The 18312-nt window shown below is 49.9% G+C and overlaps 1 protein-coding gene across 1 annotated transcript in view; it reads left to right on the top strand.

The window, feature by feature from the left end:
- The window catches only part of LOC147710177 (E3 ubiquitin-protein ligase TRIM39-like), a 123863-nt gene that overhangs the window by 41257 nt on the left and 64294 nt on the right, over nt 1–18312 (top strand). The window contains exons 3-4 of the mRNA XM_086919944.1: nt 25–255; nt 5312–5334. Of these exons, the coding sequence (XP_086776070.1) occupies nt 25–255; nt 5312–5334 (254 nt within the window). The remainder of the gene's footprint in view (nt 1–24; nt 256–5311; nt 5335–18312) is intronic.

Raw genomic sequence — 18312 nt, 5'->3', positions numbered from 1 at the left:
ACAGCTTTTCTTTGCTTCTGACAGAACAAGCTAAGAACTGAGAAGAATAAAATTGAATCTGAGTTTGAAAAGCTACGGCAGCTTCTGAAAGAGAATGAGCAAACACTGCACAGAAGACTGGAGGAGATGGAGAAGAAAATGACCATGATAGAAGATGCAAATATCACCAAACTGTCCAATCAAATCACCTCTCTCAAGGCCCTAATAACGGAGATAGAAAAGAAGTCTGAGGCGCCGTCGTGGGAACTCCTGAAGGTGAGATACTGTTTGGGAAATAAAACAGAAGGAAGTGAAATAATTGTATTTTGTGTGCATTATTAAATGTATGAGCGGAGCACGTATGATCTCCTGGCTGGTCAATGCACAGTGACCCCACGCACTCGGAGAGCCGCACATGATACAGACATGGATAATTTCCATTGTCCCACTTGATGCTGTGAGCTCAACTCCATATACAAACTGTGAAATGTACAGTGAGCGTTTACAGTGTGATATACAAGTTAATAACCCATCTATATACAAATTATTTATGTATTTTATCTATTAGGGAGAATGCAACACACCAAGCAATTCCAGTGACTGTAAATAATATATGAAGACCAAGGAGCACAATGTGTTAAAAGATAGAAATGGAAAGCTTAATGAGTGACAACACCTGAGAGAATTGGAAAGAAACCAAATTCCTCCTTTTCTAAGAAGTTTGAAAACATTTCTGTTCTAATGTGTTTACTTGTCTCCTGATGCAGGTGGCCACTTAGGTTCACGTGCACCAAACCTCTTGTCAGCTATTTAACCAGGAATTTGAAATCGGTAATGGAAAGCTCACTGGGTTTTTTGTCATCCCAGATAAAGATAGAGATTGCCACAGAGAACTCTTTAGTTTGAAGAATAGTAACAATTTTATATTAAGGGTAACCCCTGATTATATTACAGTGTGCAAAATGAATGTCGGCAAATTGCTGCCCTGCAGCAATAGAAATTTTATTTGCAACTGGATTACTTTAAAACTGTAAACTGCAACCAAATTCCTCAACAATATGGCCTAGGGTGGGATTAGAGGTGTAAACATCCTTATTGTGGTCATACGGATGTTTAACAGTGATGCTCTGCTCAAATAAGTTGATTAATTTAAAGCCAAGAAGCTTCCTGAGAAGTAACTCCATTTAAAGGGCACTAGATGATGGTGACAGAGAACATCCAAAACATCCCTCGGAGGGCGACAGGGAGCCTCCCTCGAAAAGTGACAGAGAGCCCCCCTCGCAGGGTGACAGAGAGCCTCCCTCGCAGGGTGACAGAGAGCCTCCCTCGGAGGGTGACAGAGAGCCTCCCTCGGAGGGTGACAGAGAGCCTCCCTCGGAGGGTGACGGAGAGCCTCCCTCGGAGGCTGACGGAGATCCTCCCTCGGAGGGTGACGGCGAGCAACGCTCGGCGGGTGACGGCGAGCATCCCTCGGCGGGTGACGGCGAGCAAGCCGGGCTGAAGACGGCTGGAATGCCAGAAACCAGTCCTCGGAAGCTTGTTTCCAGTCCAGGGAAGACATGGCTTGGCAGTTCGGGCTGGACTGTTCCCATGAGGCACAGGGTCAGACTGATTTGCATATAGCCATATCTGAACTGGGGTGGCAGAGTTTGCTAAAGAACGGTGATGGATTAAACCCAGATCTTTTGACTGGGTATGAGTGTTTGATTGATTCAGATGCTCCGTCCATCACCACCCCCTTTTGTACCGCTTTTGGCCGCCATAAGTGTGGCAGGGTATGCTCAGACCTGAGTCCCTTGCTCACTTTGCCACTGGATTTAAGCAAGCCGGGCTGAAGACTGCTGGAATGCCAGAAACCGGTCCTTGGAAGCTTGTTTCCAGTCCAGGGAAGACATGGCTTGGCAGTTCGGGCTGGACTGTTCCCATGAGGCACAGGGTCAGACTGATTTGCATATAGCCATGTCTGAACTGGGGTGGCAGAGTGGGCTAAAGAACGGTGATGGATTAAACCCAGATCTTTTGACTGGGTGTGAGTGTTTGATTGATTCAGATGCTCTGTCCATCACCACCCCCTTTTGTACGGCGAGCAACCCTCGGCGGGTGACGGAGAGCCTCCCTCGGAGGGTGACGGAGAGCCTCCCTCGGAGGGTGACGGAGAGCAACCCTCTGCGGGTGACGGAGAGCCTCCCTCGGAGGGTGACAGAGAGCATCCCCCGGAGGGTGACAGAGAGCAATCCTCTGAGGGTCTCAGAGAGCATCCCTCTGAGGGTCTCAGAGAGCATCCCTCTGAGGGTCTCAAAGAGCATCCCTCTGAGGGTCTCAGAGAGCATCCCTCGGAGGGTGACAGAGAGCATCCCTCAGAGGGTAACAGAGCGCATCCCTCATAGGGTGACAGAAAGCATCCCTTAGAGGGTGACCGAGAGCATTCCCCCAATGGTGACAGGGAGCCTCCCTCTGAGGGTGACGGAGAGCCTCCCTCTGAGGGTGACGGAGAGCCTCCCTCTGAGGGTGACGGAGAGCCTCCTTCTGAGGGTCTCAGGGAGCAACCCTCTGACGGTCTCAGCGAGCATCCCTCTGAGGGTCTCAGAGAGCATCCCTCTGAGGGTGACAGAGAGCATCCCTCTTAGTGTGACAGTGAGCATCCCTCTTAGTGTGACAGAGAGCATCCCTCTTAGTGTGACAGTGAGCATCCCTCCGAGGGTGACAGAGAGCATCCCTCCGAGGGTGACAGAGAGCATCCCTCTGAGGGTGACAGAGAGCATCCCTCCAAGTGTGACAGAGAGCATCCCTCCAAGTGTGACAGAGAGCATCTTTCTCAGGGTGGCTGAGAGCATCCCTCCCAGGGTGACAGAGAGCGTCCCTCTGAGGGTGACAGAGAGCATCCCTCCAAGTGTGACAGAGAGCATCCCTCCAAGTGTGACAGAGAGCATCTCTCTCAGGGTGGCTGAGAGCATCCCTCCCAGGGTGACAGAGAGCGTCCCTCTGAGGGAGACAGAGAGCAGCCCTCTTGGTGTGAGAGAGAGCATCCCTCTGAGGGCAACAGGGAGTATCCCAATGAGGGTAATATAGAGCATCCCTCTGAGGGTGACCGAGAGCCTCCTTGGAGGGTGACAGAGAGCCTCCATTCACCAGCTGTGATCCTGGCGTCACCCTCTAAACAGTACGTTTAACTCCTTATACTGAGATGAACTTGTAATATACCCACGCCGCATGCAAGTGATAGACAACTTGTCATAAAGAGTCCAATAGTCCAAATCCTTAACTCTTGTCTGGTTCTTCCTTAAATTTTTATAGAGGGTCTTTCATCTCAGCCCCTTCAATCCAACAGCTCACCCAATGCTGGGATTAATTAATCCAGTAATCGGCGGGCGCTTCACACAAGCAGATCCTTTAAAAGTCCATAACTGCCAAGAGGCGGTCACATTTCTTTGTCCTTCCTGGGCAGCTGTGATCTCATTTCCTAGATGGCTGCCACTCACACAGACTCCTCTAGTACTCCTTCTGCCTGTACCTCCTCCCCAGAGCACTCTTCAGGTACCCCTTCTTCTTGTACCTCCTCCTGCAGTGTACCTCCTCCTGGAGGGCACTCTTCTGGTACCCCTTCCTTGTACCTCCTCCTGGAGGGCACTCTTCTGGTACCCCTTCCTTGTACCTCCTCCTGAAGGGCACTCTTCTAGTACCCCATCTTCTTGTACCTCCTCCTGCAGTGTACCTCCTCCTGGAGGGCACTCTTCTGGTACCCCTTCCTTGTACCTCCTCCTGCAGGGCACTCTTCTAGTACCCCATCTTCTTGTACCTCCTCCTGCAGTGTACCTCCTCCTGGAGGGCACTCTTCTGGTACCCCTTCCTTGTACCTCATCCTGCAGGGCACTCTTCTGGTACCCCTTCCTTGTACCTCCTCCTGGAGGGCACTCTTCTGGTACCCCTTCCTTGTACCTCATCCTGCAGGGCACTCTTTTAGTACCCCATCTTCTTGTACCTCCTCCTGCAGTGTACCTCCTCCTGGAGGGCACTCTTCTTGTACCCCTTCCTTGTACCTCATCCTGCAGGGCACTCTTCTAGTACCCCATCTTCTTGTACCTCCTCCTGCAGGGGATTCTTCTAGTACCCCTTCCTTGTACCTCATCCTGCAGGGCACTCTTCTAGTACCCATCTTCTTGTACCTCCTCCTGCAGGGGATTCTTCTAGTACCCCTTCCTTGTACCTCCTCCTGCAGGGCACTCTTCTAGTACTCGTTCTTCTTGTACCTCCTCTTGCAGGGCACTCTTTTAGTACCCCTTCCTTGTACCTCCTCCTGCAGGGCACTCTTCTAGTACCCCTTCCTTGTACCTCTTCCTGCGGGGCACTCTTCTAGTACCCCTTCCTTGTACCTCTTCCTGCGGGGCACTCTTCTAGTACCCCTTCCTTGTACCTCTTCCTGCGGGGCACTCTTCTAGTACCCCTTCCTTGTACCTCTTCCTGCGGGGCACTCTTCTAGTACCCCTTCCTTGAACCTCTTCCTGCGGGGCACTCTTCTAGTACCCCTTCCTTGTACCTCTTCTTGCAGGGCACTCTTCTAGTACCCCTTCCTTGTACCTCTTCCTGCAGGGCACTGTTCTAGTACCCCTTCTTCTTGTACCTCTTCCTGCAGGGCACTGTTCTACCCCTTTAGCTCTTAACTACTCCTTCATGGCACTCTTTTAGTAATGCTTCTATTTGTACCTTACTCTTCTGAAGAACACTCTTCTAGTATCCCTGCTGTTAATACTTCTTCCTGCAACGCCCGTTACCTGTAATACTATTAGTATAATAAAACATGGCGCACCAGGATCTACAACCAGGGCTTCTGGCAGATTATTCACTGTTAATGTAATAAAAAAGTGGCAGAAAACGAAGGTGGAGCAGAAACTCTCATAAGGGCGAGCTGCCTCTGTCTTCTTGGCACTGAATTTACTACCTCTGAAGCCAGGGGTCGCACAAGCAGTGACGGGTCACAAGGGGCAATCCAGGAGTCGCAGCTGCAACCCCTGGCAAGTCCTAAATGAGGCCCCTGCATGTGACCCTGTTGAGAACATCATACAATGTGTCGAGTGACTCCATTCAGAATATCAGAATGTGCTGTGTTTTGTGACTCCATTCAGAATGACTCTGTGCTGTGTCATTACCATTCAGAATATCAGTTTCAGAATGTCACACTCTGTGCTTGGTCATGCAATGCCACAGAATGTGCTTTGTCATGTGACCGCAGCCAACGTTTTCTAATCATAGATCGAGTGTTTCACTCCTACAAATACTACCATAACTTTAACATCTTCTCTGGAAACTGATTTCACTTTGTTTTTCTGTTTTGCAGGATGTCAGAAGCACCCTCAGCAGGTAAGGTTTGTTTATTATTCTCCTCTCAGTGTGTAAGGTGCAGGTCTCACTGCTGCAGTGTGTAACTGCCACTACTAAGTTCACTCAAAGTGCTAGGAAACTTTCAGATCCTCGTAAAACCACTTTGTATCCTCAACAAAACTCTTAAGTACTTTGAAAATACCTTTGATTCCTCTGAAAACTCTCTTTTATCATCAGGAAATGCTCTTAAATCTTCCTAAATCCTTGTAAGTCTTCAGAAAACTCCTTTGAATCTTGAAACAATTGCTACAGAAATGAGCTGCTGTCCTCACAAAACCTATTTGTATCTTTAAAACCTACCTGAAGTCCTCAGAAGAGTTCCCTGTACACACAGAAAACTAATGCACATTCTGGAAACTTCCCCTTCGGTTTCTTCAATTAGGAGTTGTGGAAAAACGAATTCAAAGTTTCCGAATTACGAAGCTAGTCTTCAAAACATCCCTTCTCTGCTTCCAAACAGCTTTGGAATGTAATTAAAGCCATGTTCAGGCCTCATTCTTTAGTAAATTCCCTCCAAACTCTCCATCTTCGGGCATGTTTGCGTAATGTTTCCTTGCTGCTGTGTTACTCAACGTCCCCTTTGCGTAGTGTCCACCCTTATTCACATTCTTAAGTGGTCTGCCTTCACCCTTGGAATATCATGGTACGCCCGTTAGCATGTATGGTTAGTGTATGGTTCGCTACTTCTATTCTACCACGTCGCAACCAGGCGAATCCTCAGGGTCACTGCCCTCTATCTATTGCAGCTCATTTAAGAGGTTGTCCCAACATGCTGCTATGGGTTCTCGACACAGTTCTAATGTTTCTTCATGCTTGATGTAGATGCTTTCGGACTTGGCCCATGCGAACAATGAGTGACGCCATGCCCGTACATGTGGTGGGTCCACCACTTTCCACCGTCTAGTTAGGTGCCCTTTAGCTACTATTATCCCCAAGTCTAGGAACCTAGACACTACTTTGGTGGCAGGCGTCCTCCTGAATTGATACAGGAGGTATACAAAAGGTAGTGCTTGACCTGTGCATGTGTGTAATATCCTGGTTATCGTATTCCAGTACACTGCTATTCGGGGGCAGCTCCATAACATGTGTACTAGTTCAGCTCCTGGGGGTGTTGTGTTTGTTTGTTGGGGTTGGTAGGATTTCTCAGGGCGCTTGCTGTGATCCATTTAGTGAAGTTGTCCACTGCTTGTTCCGTGTCCTTGTGGAGGTAGGTAGGTGAAAGTTGAGGGTGTTGATCCAGCGTTGTTCTGATGCTTTGGACCGGCTACGACATGTTTCGCTGGCAGTGGAGGTGGGGGTTTTGAGGGGCTCTGAGATGATGAAGTGTACGCAGTGGTGGTCGGTCCAGGTGAGCTGTTCAGTGTGGGTGTAAAGATAGGGTCAAGCGTGTCTCCTGCGATGTGAGTGGGGTTGGTGACTAATTGCTCAAGTTTGAGGTTGGCCATACTTTCTGGGATGTCAGCCGTGTTGGTGTCATCAATGTTTTCAAGGTGAAAGTTGACGTCCCCTAGGAAGATAGTTTCTCCTCAATAGTGATAGGAGCGATGAAGTTGGAGAAGGGGTTGCAGAAGGGAGGGCAGAGTCCCGGGGGTCTGTAGGTGAGGGTTTCTCCAATCGTGGGTTTGCTGTTCGTTTGGAGTTGGAAGTTGAGGTGCTCCATGAAGGGGGTGGTGTTGTCTGTTGTGGTTGCACATTTGAGAGTCTCTATGTGGATTATGGCTGTGATGCTGCCGTTTCTATTGGTCCTGTCTCGCTGAGTGATCTTGCATCCGTCTGGTATGGCTGTGGCAATACTGGGTGCTGATGCGGCGTTCAGCCAGGTCTCTGTGATGAAGACGGTGTCTGGGGTGGTGCTGGTTTTCCAGATTTCTGTGGCGTCTTTTCCAAGAGAGCGTGTGTTGTTCAGCAGGCAGTTGATGTCTCTGAAGGGGTTGGCCACGGCCCTGCTGTTAAGTGAGAGTGACTTGTTGTGGCTGATGAACGTGGTGTCAGTTGTTTCTCTTGTGATGCAGGTAAATCGGCAGTTCCGGCAGGGGAAAGGGCCATCTGTGGTCCTGTGTGAGGCCTGGGTGCAGCAGTTGTTCTGCCATCCGGAATCCAGGGCTCTAAGTTCGTCTGATGTGAAGCACAGGCAGTCCGTTGTGGGTGGAGACCTAGTGCAGAGCGAGGTCCATGCACGGCATACCCACTCTGCGCGTCTGCCACGTGGGTGCGCTGTGGTGCCAATGGTGCCCATAGGGGGAAACAGCAAGCACAAAGGGGAGCGACGCGTGAGGTGAGGTGTAGGGGGCGGCAGGGCTTCAGGTAGCAGAAGGGAGGTTTCCAACAGAGCCGGCGGGCTGCCAGGGTCAAGAGGGGTGCAGCTGGACAGTAACTACTGGGAGTCTGGTGCAGGTTGGGCTGAGGAGAGAGCACCTGGCACGGTGTCAGGGGACAAAGCCACAGAGCACTGTAACTGAAACTGTGAGAGGGGTGACCCAGCCTCCTCCTGTTTCTGACGGGCATGGACGGGCCCACCCTTTGCCTGGGCTTTGCTCGGCCACTGCCCGCGATACTGCAGGGAGAACACATCTGCAGCAGCCAGGAGTGGTGACCTGTGTTGCAGTGATATCAAGAGCTGAGGCAGTTGGGGTTTGCATGTAATAAAAAAAAAAGCTTCCAAAATGTAAATTACCCTTCTTTCCAAAAAGATGGGGATGCTTTAGTCCACAAGGGAAAACCAAAAAGGATGATGGACGGAGTGTTGAACATTGCAAGCACTCACCCCCAGTCAACTGATCTGGGTTTAATCCATCATCATTCTTTAGCTCACTTCGCCACCCCAGTTCGACATGGCCATATGCAAATCAGTCTGACCATGTGCCTCATGGGAACAGTCCAGCCTGAACTGCCAAGCCATGTCTTCCCTGGACCGGAAACAAGCATCCTGGGACCGGTTTCTGGCTAATCAGCCGTCATCAGCCAGACTAGCTTGAAGCCAGTGGGGAGGCAGGGAAGCTATGAAGATGGCTGAAATATATAGATTCAATGGGATGAAAAACTAAAATTCTATTTAAAAGTGTTGTGGGGTTTAGTTGTGCTCTTTGGTACTAGTTATGAGAGAGGCCGGGGGTGCAGTTCGTTGGGTAGTCCACAGTTCCTGTACTTGTTTCATGTTGTGGTGGGGTGATGGGCACTCTGCAGAGTTTGGTGGCAGGCAGTTTTGAGTTTGCTGTGCAGTGAGGCAGGATGGAGGGTTTCAACATTTGGGGCTGAAGGGAGGGAAGGGAATGGGTTGTGTGGAATTTAATGTTATTTCTCTTGATGTGCTCCACACATATTGTAACGTAGAGACTACACTTTATGTATATACGGACAGGCCCGGCCCTGCATGGCTACCGACAACACTAGGCCCCTGGAATGACGATGCGAGCAGTCTCTGATATCTGCATCCTATCCTGGAATGTGAAAGGATTGGGAGACCGACTCAAGCGGGGTAGTGCTACAATATGTTAAACAACAAGGGGTGGTGATGGACAGAGTTTCTGAATTAAGCAGAATACTCTTACCCAGTCAAGAGATCAGGGCTAGATCCAACACCGTTTTTTAGCTCACTGCACAATCCCAGCTCAGAACCTGGCTATATGCAAATTAGTCTGTTCCTGTCCCAGTGCATGATGGGAACAGGGCAAACCAAACTACCAAGCCAATTCTTTCACTGGGAAGGAAACAAGCTTCCGGGGACCGGTTTCTGGCATTACAGCCGTCTTCGGCCCGGCTTGCTTGAATCCTGATGGTGCAATGAGCAAGGGACTCACATCTGAGTATACCCTTCCACGCTTATGGTGGACAAAATAATTAAACAACAAGGGGTAGTTTAGTCTGCCCTGTTCCCATGATGCACTGGGCCAGGGACAGACTGATTTGCATATAGCCAGGTTCTGAGCTGGGATGGGGCAGTGAGATAAATAACGGTGATGGATCAAGCCCTGATCTTTGGACTGGGTAAGAGTGGTCTGCTCAATTCAGACACTCTGTTCATCACCACCCCCTTTTCTGAATCGTTTTTGGCCACTATAGGTGTGGCAGGGTATACTCAGACATGAGTCCCTTTCTCACTGCTCCATCAGGATTCAAGCAAGCCGGGCCGAAGACGGCTGAAATGCCAGAAACCGGTCCCCGGTAGCTTGTCTCCTTTCTGGTGAAGAATTGGCTTGGTAATTTAGTCTGCCCTGTTCCCATGATGCACTGGGCCAGGGACAGACTGATTTGCATATAGCCAGGTTCTGAGCTGGGATGGGGCAGTGAGATAAATAACGGTGATGGATCAAGCCCTAATCTTTGGACTGGGTAAGAGTGGTCTGCTCAATTCAGACACTCTGTTCATCACCACCCCCTTTTCTGAATCGTTTTTGGCCACTATAGGTGTGGCAGGGTATACTCAGACATGAGTCCCTTTCTCACTGCTCCATCAGGATTCAAGCAAGCCGGGCCGAAGACGGCTGAAATGCCAGAAACCGGTCCCCGGTAGCTTGTCTCCTTTCTGGTGAAGAATTGGCTTGGTAGTTTAGTCTGCCCTGTTCCCATGATGCACTGGGCCAGGGACAGACTGATTTGCATATAGCCAGGTTCTGAGCTGGGATGGGGCAGTGAGATAAATAACGGTGATGGATCAAGCCCTGATCTTTGGACTGGGTAAGAGTGGTCTGCTCAATTCAGACACTCTGTTCATCACCACCCCCTTTTCTGAATCTTTTTTGGCCACTATAGGTGTGGCAGGGTATACTCAGACATGAGTCCCTTTCTCACTGCTCCATCAGGATTCAAGCAAGCCGGGCCGAAGACGGCTGAAATGCCAGAAACCGGTCCCCGGTAGCTTGTCTCCTTTCTGGTGAAGAATTGGCTTGGTAGTTTAGTCTGCCCTGTTCCCATGATGCACTGGGCCAGGGACAGACTGATTTGCATTTAGCCAGGTTCTGAGCTGGGATGGGGCAGTGAGATAAATAACGGTGATGGATCAAGCCCTGATCTTTGGACTGGGTAAGAGTGGTCTGCTCAATTCAGACACTCTGTTCATCACCACCCCCTTTTCTGAACAATATGTTAAACGGCATTCACCTGATGGTGGTCCTCCTATTGTTCTCTTTGGCATGCCTGATTTAGGAGGTGCTTGGCCGCACACAGCCACACGTCTCCTGGCTGTTTGGGCTTCCGGGTGATAACAGTTGTGGAAACCCAGGGAGTGGCCCATAATCTCAACCGATGATGTCAGCCTCTTCCAGCCTTCATAGCTCCTCTTCCACTTTTGCCTGGAGATGAATCGCCCCTCAGTGATGTCAATAGATTGATCGATCTGCAGATGCACAGTGTTTCCTTTCAAACACCCAAGGACATGAAACAGGCTGTTGCCTTCCAGGAGAATATTGCCCAGCTCAGCAGTGGAGGCAAAGTGGATCAGCTGAAGACATGTGTCTGCCTGGCAGCATTCCTGCACTCTTTGGTAATGAGCACCTCTGCCCTGACTGCTTGTTTCTCATGAGCGAGTTCCACTTTGAAGACTCCTGTTAAGGGTAGTGGGTTTGGATGTCTTTATCTTCTTTGTTTGATTATGGATTGAGCTCTTATCAGTTAACATGCACACACTGGCCAGGACTTTAACCAGGTATAAAACTCATCCATTTATCCATCACATTTGTATCTCCTTTGACAGAGTATGAAATCTTCATAATTAGGGTGCTACAATATGTTAAACGGCATTCACCTGATGGTGGTCCTCCTACAAGAGATGCATCTGATGGTAACACTTGCAAAGCCCTAGACGGCAGGGGTCACACGTTGGTGATATATGCAGGTTTGACAACAAGCTCTAGAGCAGTAGGCATTCTATTAAAAAATAATTGCAGTTGACAGTGAAGCAATCCCCTACAACCCCCTATATATATGCACACCCTCTCTGGGATATGGGAGGGGGAACCAATAAATATCCTATCAGTATATAACCATCTGGCCTTACACAGCAGCACTCTTCTGGACTTGGGTGAACTCCTATTTGGGGGTGGCTTTAATATGACTATGCGTGATTCACTTGACTGTCAACCCCCACGCCACGTGACCACTTCCCACAAACATTTGATGGACTTATTTACAGCAATGGGGTTGGTAGATGTATGGCAAACATACAATCCCATCACTCAGAATTTTACATTTCCCTCGGAGGCTCATTGGGCGTCCCTCCCGTATTTCGCTCCTACTCACTTTGGCCCACCACGTCTCGTGATTCCGAGAGATGCACCATTTGGCTAGGGGGATATCTGACCGCTCCACCATTTGGGCTATATATATGGCATTGCTAAATGGAGCAAATGCAAGGAGATGATAGACAGAACATTTCAGACACTCACCCCCAGTCGCAGATCTGGGCCGAATCCATCATCATTCTTTAGCTCACTTCGCCACCTCGGTTCAGACCCGTCATGAACAATGGTATTCATAGGAGGGCAGCACAGGAGGTGAAAAGTCACAGCAGCCAAGGTGTTAATGCTCGTATGGCATTCGACACTGTGGAATGGCTATACCTTTTTGCTGTGCTGTATCGGATGAGCTTCGACCCCAAGTTCTTGTCCTGGGTACGATTATCATACACCAATTCCCTGGCCTGGGTAGTCATTAATGCGAAAACCTCTAGATAATTCCCCTTGAGGTGTGAGATCACAACAGGGTTGCCCTCTTTCGCCTCTCTTGTTTGCCCTAGTTCTAGAACCACTGACGACCTGTGAATTCTCTGACCCTTCGATACGTGGCCGACACTGGATGGAGGAGTGGGAATACATAATTTCTCTGTACGCTGACAATATATTATTGTATATAGCAGCTCCCGCTCTCCCTGAGTCGTATACTGGAAATATTCACAACCTTCGGTAGATACTTGGGATACACCATTAAGTGGTCTAAATGGACGCTATTTGTTCTCTGTGGGTACTCTTCGTGACAAGATAGGGGATGTGTAGCAAGGGTAGTTTCTGATAGCTTCCGATATTTGGTATCTATGTCACCACCGATCCCGACTCATTCTATGACAATAATCTCCAGGGTCCCCTACAGAGTCTATGGAGAGACGTTTGCCACTGGAGGGCCCTGCCCTTGTCCCTTCTTGGACGAGCTGCTTTGTCCAAGATGATGGCACTGCAGCGGTTTCTTTACTTGTGCAAAATGCACCATTCTCAGTCCCCGATACCTACTTCCGGACTATAGAGACTGAATTAAGGACCTTGTTGTGGGACGGAGTGCCCCTCATATAGCCCTCAGAAAACTGACACATGACTCGTATGACGGTGGTATTACGTTGCCCGACATCCACAGATATTACCAGGCAGCACAGCTCACAACTGTTAACCAATGGATACATCGGCCTCCAGCCAATACGGCGTTTCATATGGACTGTTGTGTTACGGCCACTTGAATACACACGATCACTGTACACCTCCCCATGTTATATGATCCTCACAGGACCCACAGCTCTTCCGGTCCAACTGTGGCACACAACTCTTAAAACACTGGACTGGGAGGGTAGGATCACCCAGACAACACCACTATGGGATTCAGGAATACTGGGCACATTAGGCCAAAGGCCCGCTTTGATAAATGGGACCTGATAGGTTTCTCCAGGGAGGGAGATCTATGGAGGGGTGGAACAGTTTTGCCGTTTCCTGATTTGCAGCATGAATTTTACCTCGTCAACCCAGAAACCTTCTGATACCTTCATGTCCACCACACTTTATGGCAGCCACGTATATATACCCATCAGTAGGCTAATTCCTTATTTGGATGTAACACAATACGAGTAGGTTTGAGTGAGAATAGTTCTTTTTATTTGTCACATGATTTGAGTCCATTTCACTAATTATAATTTTTTCATTGAAAACGTTGTAAAAGAAAGAGAACAGCTGACGCTCACAACCCTTTCTCTACTTGTCCTTTTGAGTCTGAAAAGGTCCAGGGCTTTGAGCAAAATTCCTCCATTACATAGGGATTCATTTCCAGATTCAGGATCTCTGGCCGTTCTTGTTTACCCTAAACTTTAATGGCAGCGGTCCCTAATGGGGAGGTCCTACCTAAAGCATCCCTGTTAGAAAACAGAATATTAGATGACTACATGGTATGCAAAGCAATCTCCTTAACGTATAAAAAACGTATTAACAGTGCATCCGACACATTGCTTCAGCTCCAGCAACGTTGGGTACTGACATAGGAGACATGGAGGATGAGGACTGGCTGGTAGCCCTAGCCTCTCCCAAAGAGATGGCGATCAGATCACGATTTCGTCTGGTGCAACTCAAGATAACACACAGGGCCTATGTCTTTTGCAATACATTGGTCAAAATGGGAAGGAGCCCTGAATCAGCTTGCGTGCGGGGTGTGGGGGAGAAGGCACCTCTTACCATATACTCTGGCACTGTTCAGCAATGCAGACTTATTGGACCTCAGTGGTGGCTTTTATAAACAGTGTCAGAGGCGGGGGCTCGTCTCCCTCAGCGAAGTGCTGCCTCCTGAATGTGTGGGAGGCCACGGATCTGGGCCGCATGGAGCAAATATGAGTCACTTTAGGCCTCATGGTCCCCAAAAGGAAGATAGCAAGATTGTGGAGAGCAGAATCACCACCACAGCTCAAGGATTGGAGGCGTGATACGGACTGGCGATGGTGGCGGAGAAGGTGATCTATGGGGGTCGCAGTTGCCCTCGTAAGTGGGAAAAGATTTGGGGTCACTGGAATGAACTTCTGCTCTGCTTCAGGAATGAGGTCCTCTGCTATGGCCATGGGCGGGAATGTAGTCACAAATGTATGTAGTGATGTAGACTTATGATAACGTCGAGTTCCAACTTGTGTGAAGCAGGGGATCCTGTCTCTATTTATGTAATCTACAAAGCCTGATGATATTGATTGGATTTTGCTGTCGTCTTATATTCAATAAAAGGATGTGATAAAAAAAAGAGTCTACACTCTGTAAGCCTGCACCCTGTCAGGATCCAGGCCTCGTGCTTGAGGGGGTCTACACTCTGTACACCTATACCATGTCATGGTCCAGGTGTTGTGTTGCAAGAGTCTACTTTGTAACGCTATACCATCTCAGGAGCCAGGCATCTTATTACAGGAGTCTACACTCTGTAAGCCTAAAAAATGTCAGGATCCAGGCCTCGTGCTAGAGGGGTCTACACTCCGTACGCCTATACCATGTCAGGAGCCAGGCTTCGTATTACAAGAGTCTCCATTGTAAGGCTATACCATCTCAGGAGCCAGGCATCTTATTTCATCTTATTTCATGAGTCTACACTCTGTCTACACTCTGTAAGCCTCTAAAATGTCAGGATCCAGGCATTGCATTACTGGTCTGCACTTTGTACTCCTATCCCATGTCAGAGCCTACAGCCTGTGCCATGTCAGGAATCGGCATCGTATTACAGGGGCCTACACTCCGTACGCCTATACCATGTTGTGGTCCAGGCGTTGTAGTACAGGAGTCTACAATCTGTAAGCCTGTAACTTGTCATAAACCAGGCATCCTATTACAAGGGTCTATACTGTGTACGCCTGTACCATGTAAGCATCTATGCATCGTATTACAGGGGTGTACACTCTATAGGGTTACACCATGTCAGGAGCCAGGTGTCCTATTACAGGACACTATACTTTGTAAGGATACATCATGTCATCAGCTAGGCGTCATATTACAAGAGTCTACGCTCTGTAAGGTTATACCATGTCAGGAGCCAGGTGTCATATTACAGGACACTATACTTTGTAAGGATACATCATGTCATCAGCTAGGCGTCATATTACAAGAGTCTACGCTCTGTAAGGTTACACCATGTCAGGAGCCAGGTGTCATATTACAGGACACTATACTTTGTAAGGATACATCATGTTATCAGCTAGGCGTCATATTACAAGAGTCTACGCTCTGTAATGCTAAACCATATCAGGATCCCTGCGCTGTATCACAAGAGTGCACAGTCTATAATGCCTACAGGCCAACAGCAGGCTCGGGCAGGTCCAGGCAGGTCAAGTTGGTTCTGGTCAGCAGGGCAATTGCAGGGAGGTCTCTAGAAGCTTGTGGTGTCAATGTCTCTCACACAGGAGATCAGTCGACTAACCCTTAGAGTCACTCTGGGTAGCCTGTGACCTAGGCAAGCAGGTCCAACCCTTCCTCTTCAGACAGCAATGCAGTCCTTCTAGCAGCAGGGCAGTCCTTCCAGCAGCGGGGCAGTCCTTCCAGCAGCAATGCAGTCCTCCTAGCAGCAGGGCAGTCCTTCCAGCAGCAGGGCAGTCCTTCCAGCAGCGGGGCGGTCCTTGCAGCAGCGGGGCAGTCCTTGCAGCAGCGGGGCAGTCCTTCGAGCAGGAGGGCATTCCTTTCAGCAGCAAGGCAGTCCTTGCAGCAGCAGGGCAGTCCTTGCAGCAGCAGGGCAGTCCTTCGAGCAGGAGGGCATTCCTTGCAGCAGCAGGGCAGTCCTTGCAGCAGCGGGGCAGTCCTTCGAGCAGGAGGGCATTCCTTCCAGCAGCAGGGCAGTCCTTGCAGCAGCAGGGCAGTCCTTGCAGCAGCAGGGCAGTCCTTCGAGCAGGAGGGCATTCCTTGCAGCAGCAGGGCGGTCCTTGCAGCAGCGGGGCAGTCCTTGCAGCAGCAGGGCAGTCCTTCGAGCAGGAGGGCATTCCTTGCAGCAGCAGGGCGGTCCTTGCAGCAGCGGGGCAGTCCTTCCAGCAGCAGGGCAGTCCTTCCAGCAGCAGGGCAGTCCTTCCAGCAGCAGGGCAGTCCTTCCAGCAGCAGGGCGGTCCTTCCAGCAGCAGGGCAGTCCTTCTAGCAGCATGGCAGTCCTTCCAGCAGCAGGGCAGTCCTTGCAGCAGCAGGGCAGTCCTTCTAGCAGCATGGCAGTCCTTCTAGCAGCAGGGCAGTCCTTCCAGCAGCAGGGCAGTCCTTCCAGCAGCAGGGCAGTCCTTCTAGCAGCATGGCAGTCCTTCTAGCAGCAGGGCAGTCCTTCCAGCAGCGGGGCAGTCCTTCCAGCAGCAGGGCAGTCCTTGCAGCAGCAGGGCAGTCCTTGCAGCAGCAGGGCAGTCCTTCCCGCAGCAGGGCAGTCCTTCCAGCAGCGGGGCAGTCCTTCCAGCAGCGGGGCAGTCCTTCCAGCAGCGGGGCAGTCCTCCCAGCAGCAGGACAGTCCTTGCAGCAGCAGGGCAGTCCTTCCAGCAGCGGGGCAGTCCTTCCAGCAGCAGGGCAGCCCTTCCAGCAGCGAGGCAGTCCTTCCAGCAGCGAGGCAGTCCTTCCAGCAGCGGGGCAGTCCTTCCAGCAGCAGGGCAGTCCTTCCAGCAGCGAGGCAGTCCTTCCAGCAGCGGGGCAGTCCTTCCAGCAGCTGGGCAGTCCTTGCAGCAGCGGGGCAGTCCTTCCAGCAGCAGGCCAGTCCTTCCATCAGCAGGCCAGTCCTTCCAGCAGCAGGGCAGTCCTTTCAGCAGGAGGGCAGTCCTTCTTCCACATGTCCAGGAGTGTTCTGATGATATGTTCTGAAGGTCCTCATTTCATACTGGTGTCAGCTTTTTGTGGGGAAATTCCCCAACCAACCCCAACACTGGTTCTGGTCAGTTCTTCCCCATCCCCTGGTCTCGTCTCTAAACTGTCCAGGGTGACAAAGGCAAGGCCGGGCCTGATGTCAGTTTCCTTGTGTGAATCTTTAGAAGTGTAACTAGGGTGGGGTCCAGCTTCTCCCCAGCCATCCTATCAGGAAGACCCTTCCCCCTTATATCCTTTTCTCAGTGTCTGAAGGGTGTAAACCAACACCAATATGTTTTAAGGGAGAATCAGTCGGAGCTGGGAGGCTTTGACTGCAGCATTCATTGCAGCCCACATTTGACCCATTAAAGGTCATCTGATGGATGCATTGTAGGTGTAAATAACCCCAGACTGGGATTGAATAAAGGGATTTGGATGCACATCCTTGTGCACGCGGGGGCTTCCAATGCACAGTGGGTTCTTATTTAACACATCTTGTTCTACACAGCTGTACACAAAGAAGGAGTCAAGACGGTAATATTATATATCAATAATAAAATGAATGCCCCTGCTGATCCTATGGATCCCCCGTAGGATAAATCACAGATAGATCCTATGGATCCCCCATAGGACAAGTTCAGCCAAAGATGAAAGGAAGAATCCTAAGAAGTAACAGTGCCTCGAGGTTGCAGCGTATAGTGACGTGAACTCGCCTCTCTCCAGAGGTAGTATGGGGCACTAATCCCATTAAAAGTTCTAGAACAGGGAAGACGGGCTCTACAGTGGCCGGGATTGTGTGTTTATTGATCCAAGGTTCTAGAGCAGCGATGAAGGGGTTTAAAGATGTAGGTATTGCGTTCTAACCCCACCAAGGTTCTAGAGCAGAGATGATGGTGATTACACTTGCAGGGATTATGTACCTGTCTCCCTCTGTAGTGATGGTATGTGGGCTGAGAGCTGTAGGCAGAGATCTCTGGACAGAGATCTCCCAAAGTACTGGAGCTTTTGAGCATTCATCATTGCTGATAACAATATTTCCATTACCCACTGTGTGCAGCGTAACAACCTGAGAAGGATGAAAGGGTGAGTTTGCCTTGCTGGATTTCACAGTTATGTCTTGCAGGTCAGACAGATGCCGACAGTGAGCACTTACCTCACTGAGCCCTCTTGTAAACTTGAGGATATATTTTTAGAGGGGTTTGTCCTCTAAAGTTCTAGATCAGCGATGATGGAGTTTGCAGTAACAGAGGGTGTGTGCTAATCCTTCCAAGGTAGTAGAGGAATAGTTTACATATTCTTGTCCTTAAATCACCATCCAGCTAAGTAAGCTGTTAGCCAAGACGCCTCCACCCAGAGCGTCCAGCGATCGTGCAAGCTGAATATTTCTTATAGTTTTGCCCTTTTGTAGGAAGGAGAACTGCCCATTTCTCAGCAAGATAGAGGTGCAATC

The sequence above is a fragment of the Lissotriton vulgaris genome, chromosome 5 (assembly GCF_964263255.1).
Source record: "Lissotriton vulgaris chromosome 5, aLisVul1.2, whole genome shotgun sequence".
In the NCBI taxonomy this organism is placed as follows: Eukaryota; Metazoa; Chordata; class Amphibia; order Caudata; family Salamandridae; genus Lissotriton; species Lissotriton vulgaris.
The sequence above is the reverse complement of the archived record's forward strand: the minus strand, read 5'-3'. Positions and strand labels throughout refer to the sequence as shown.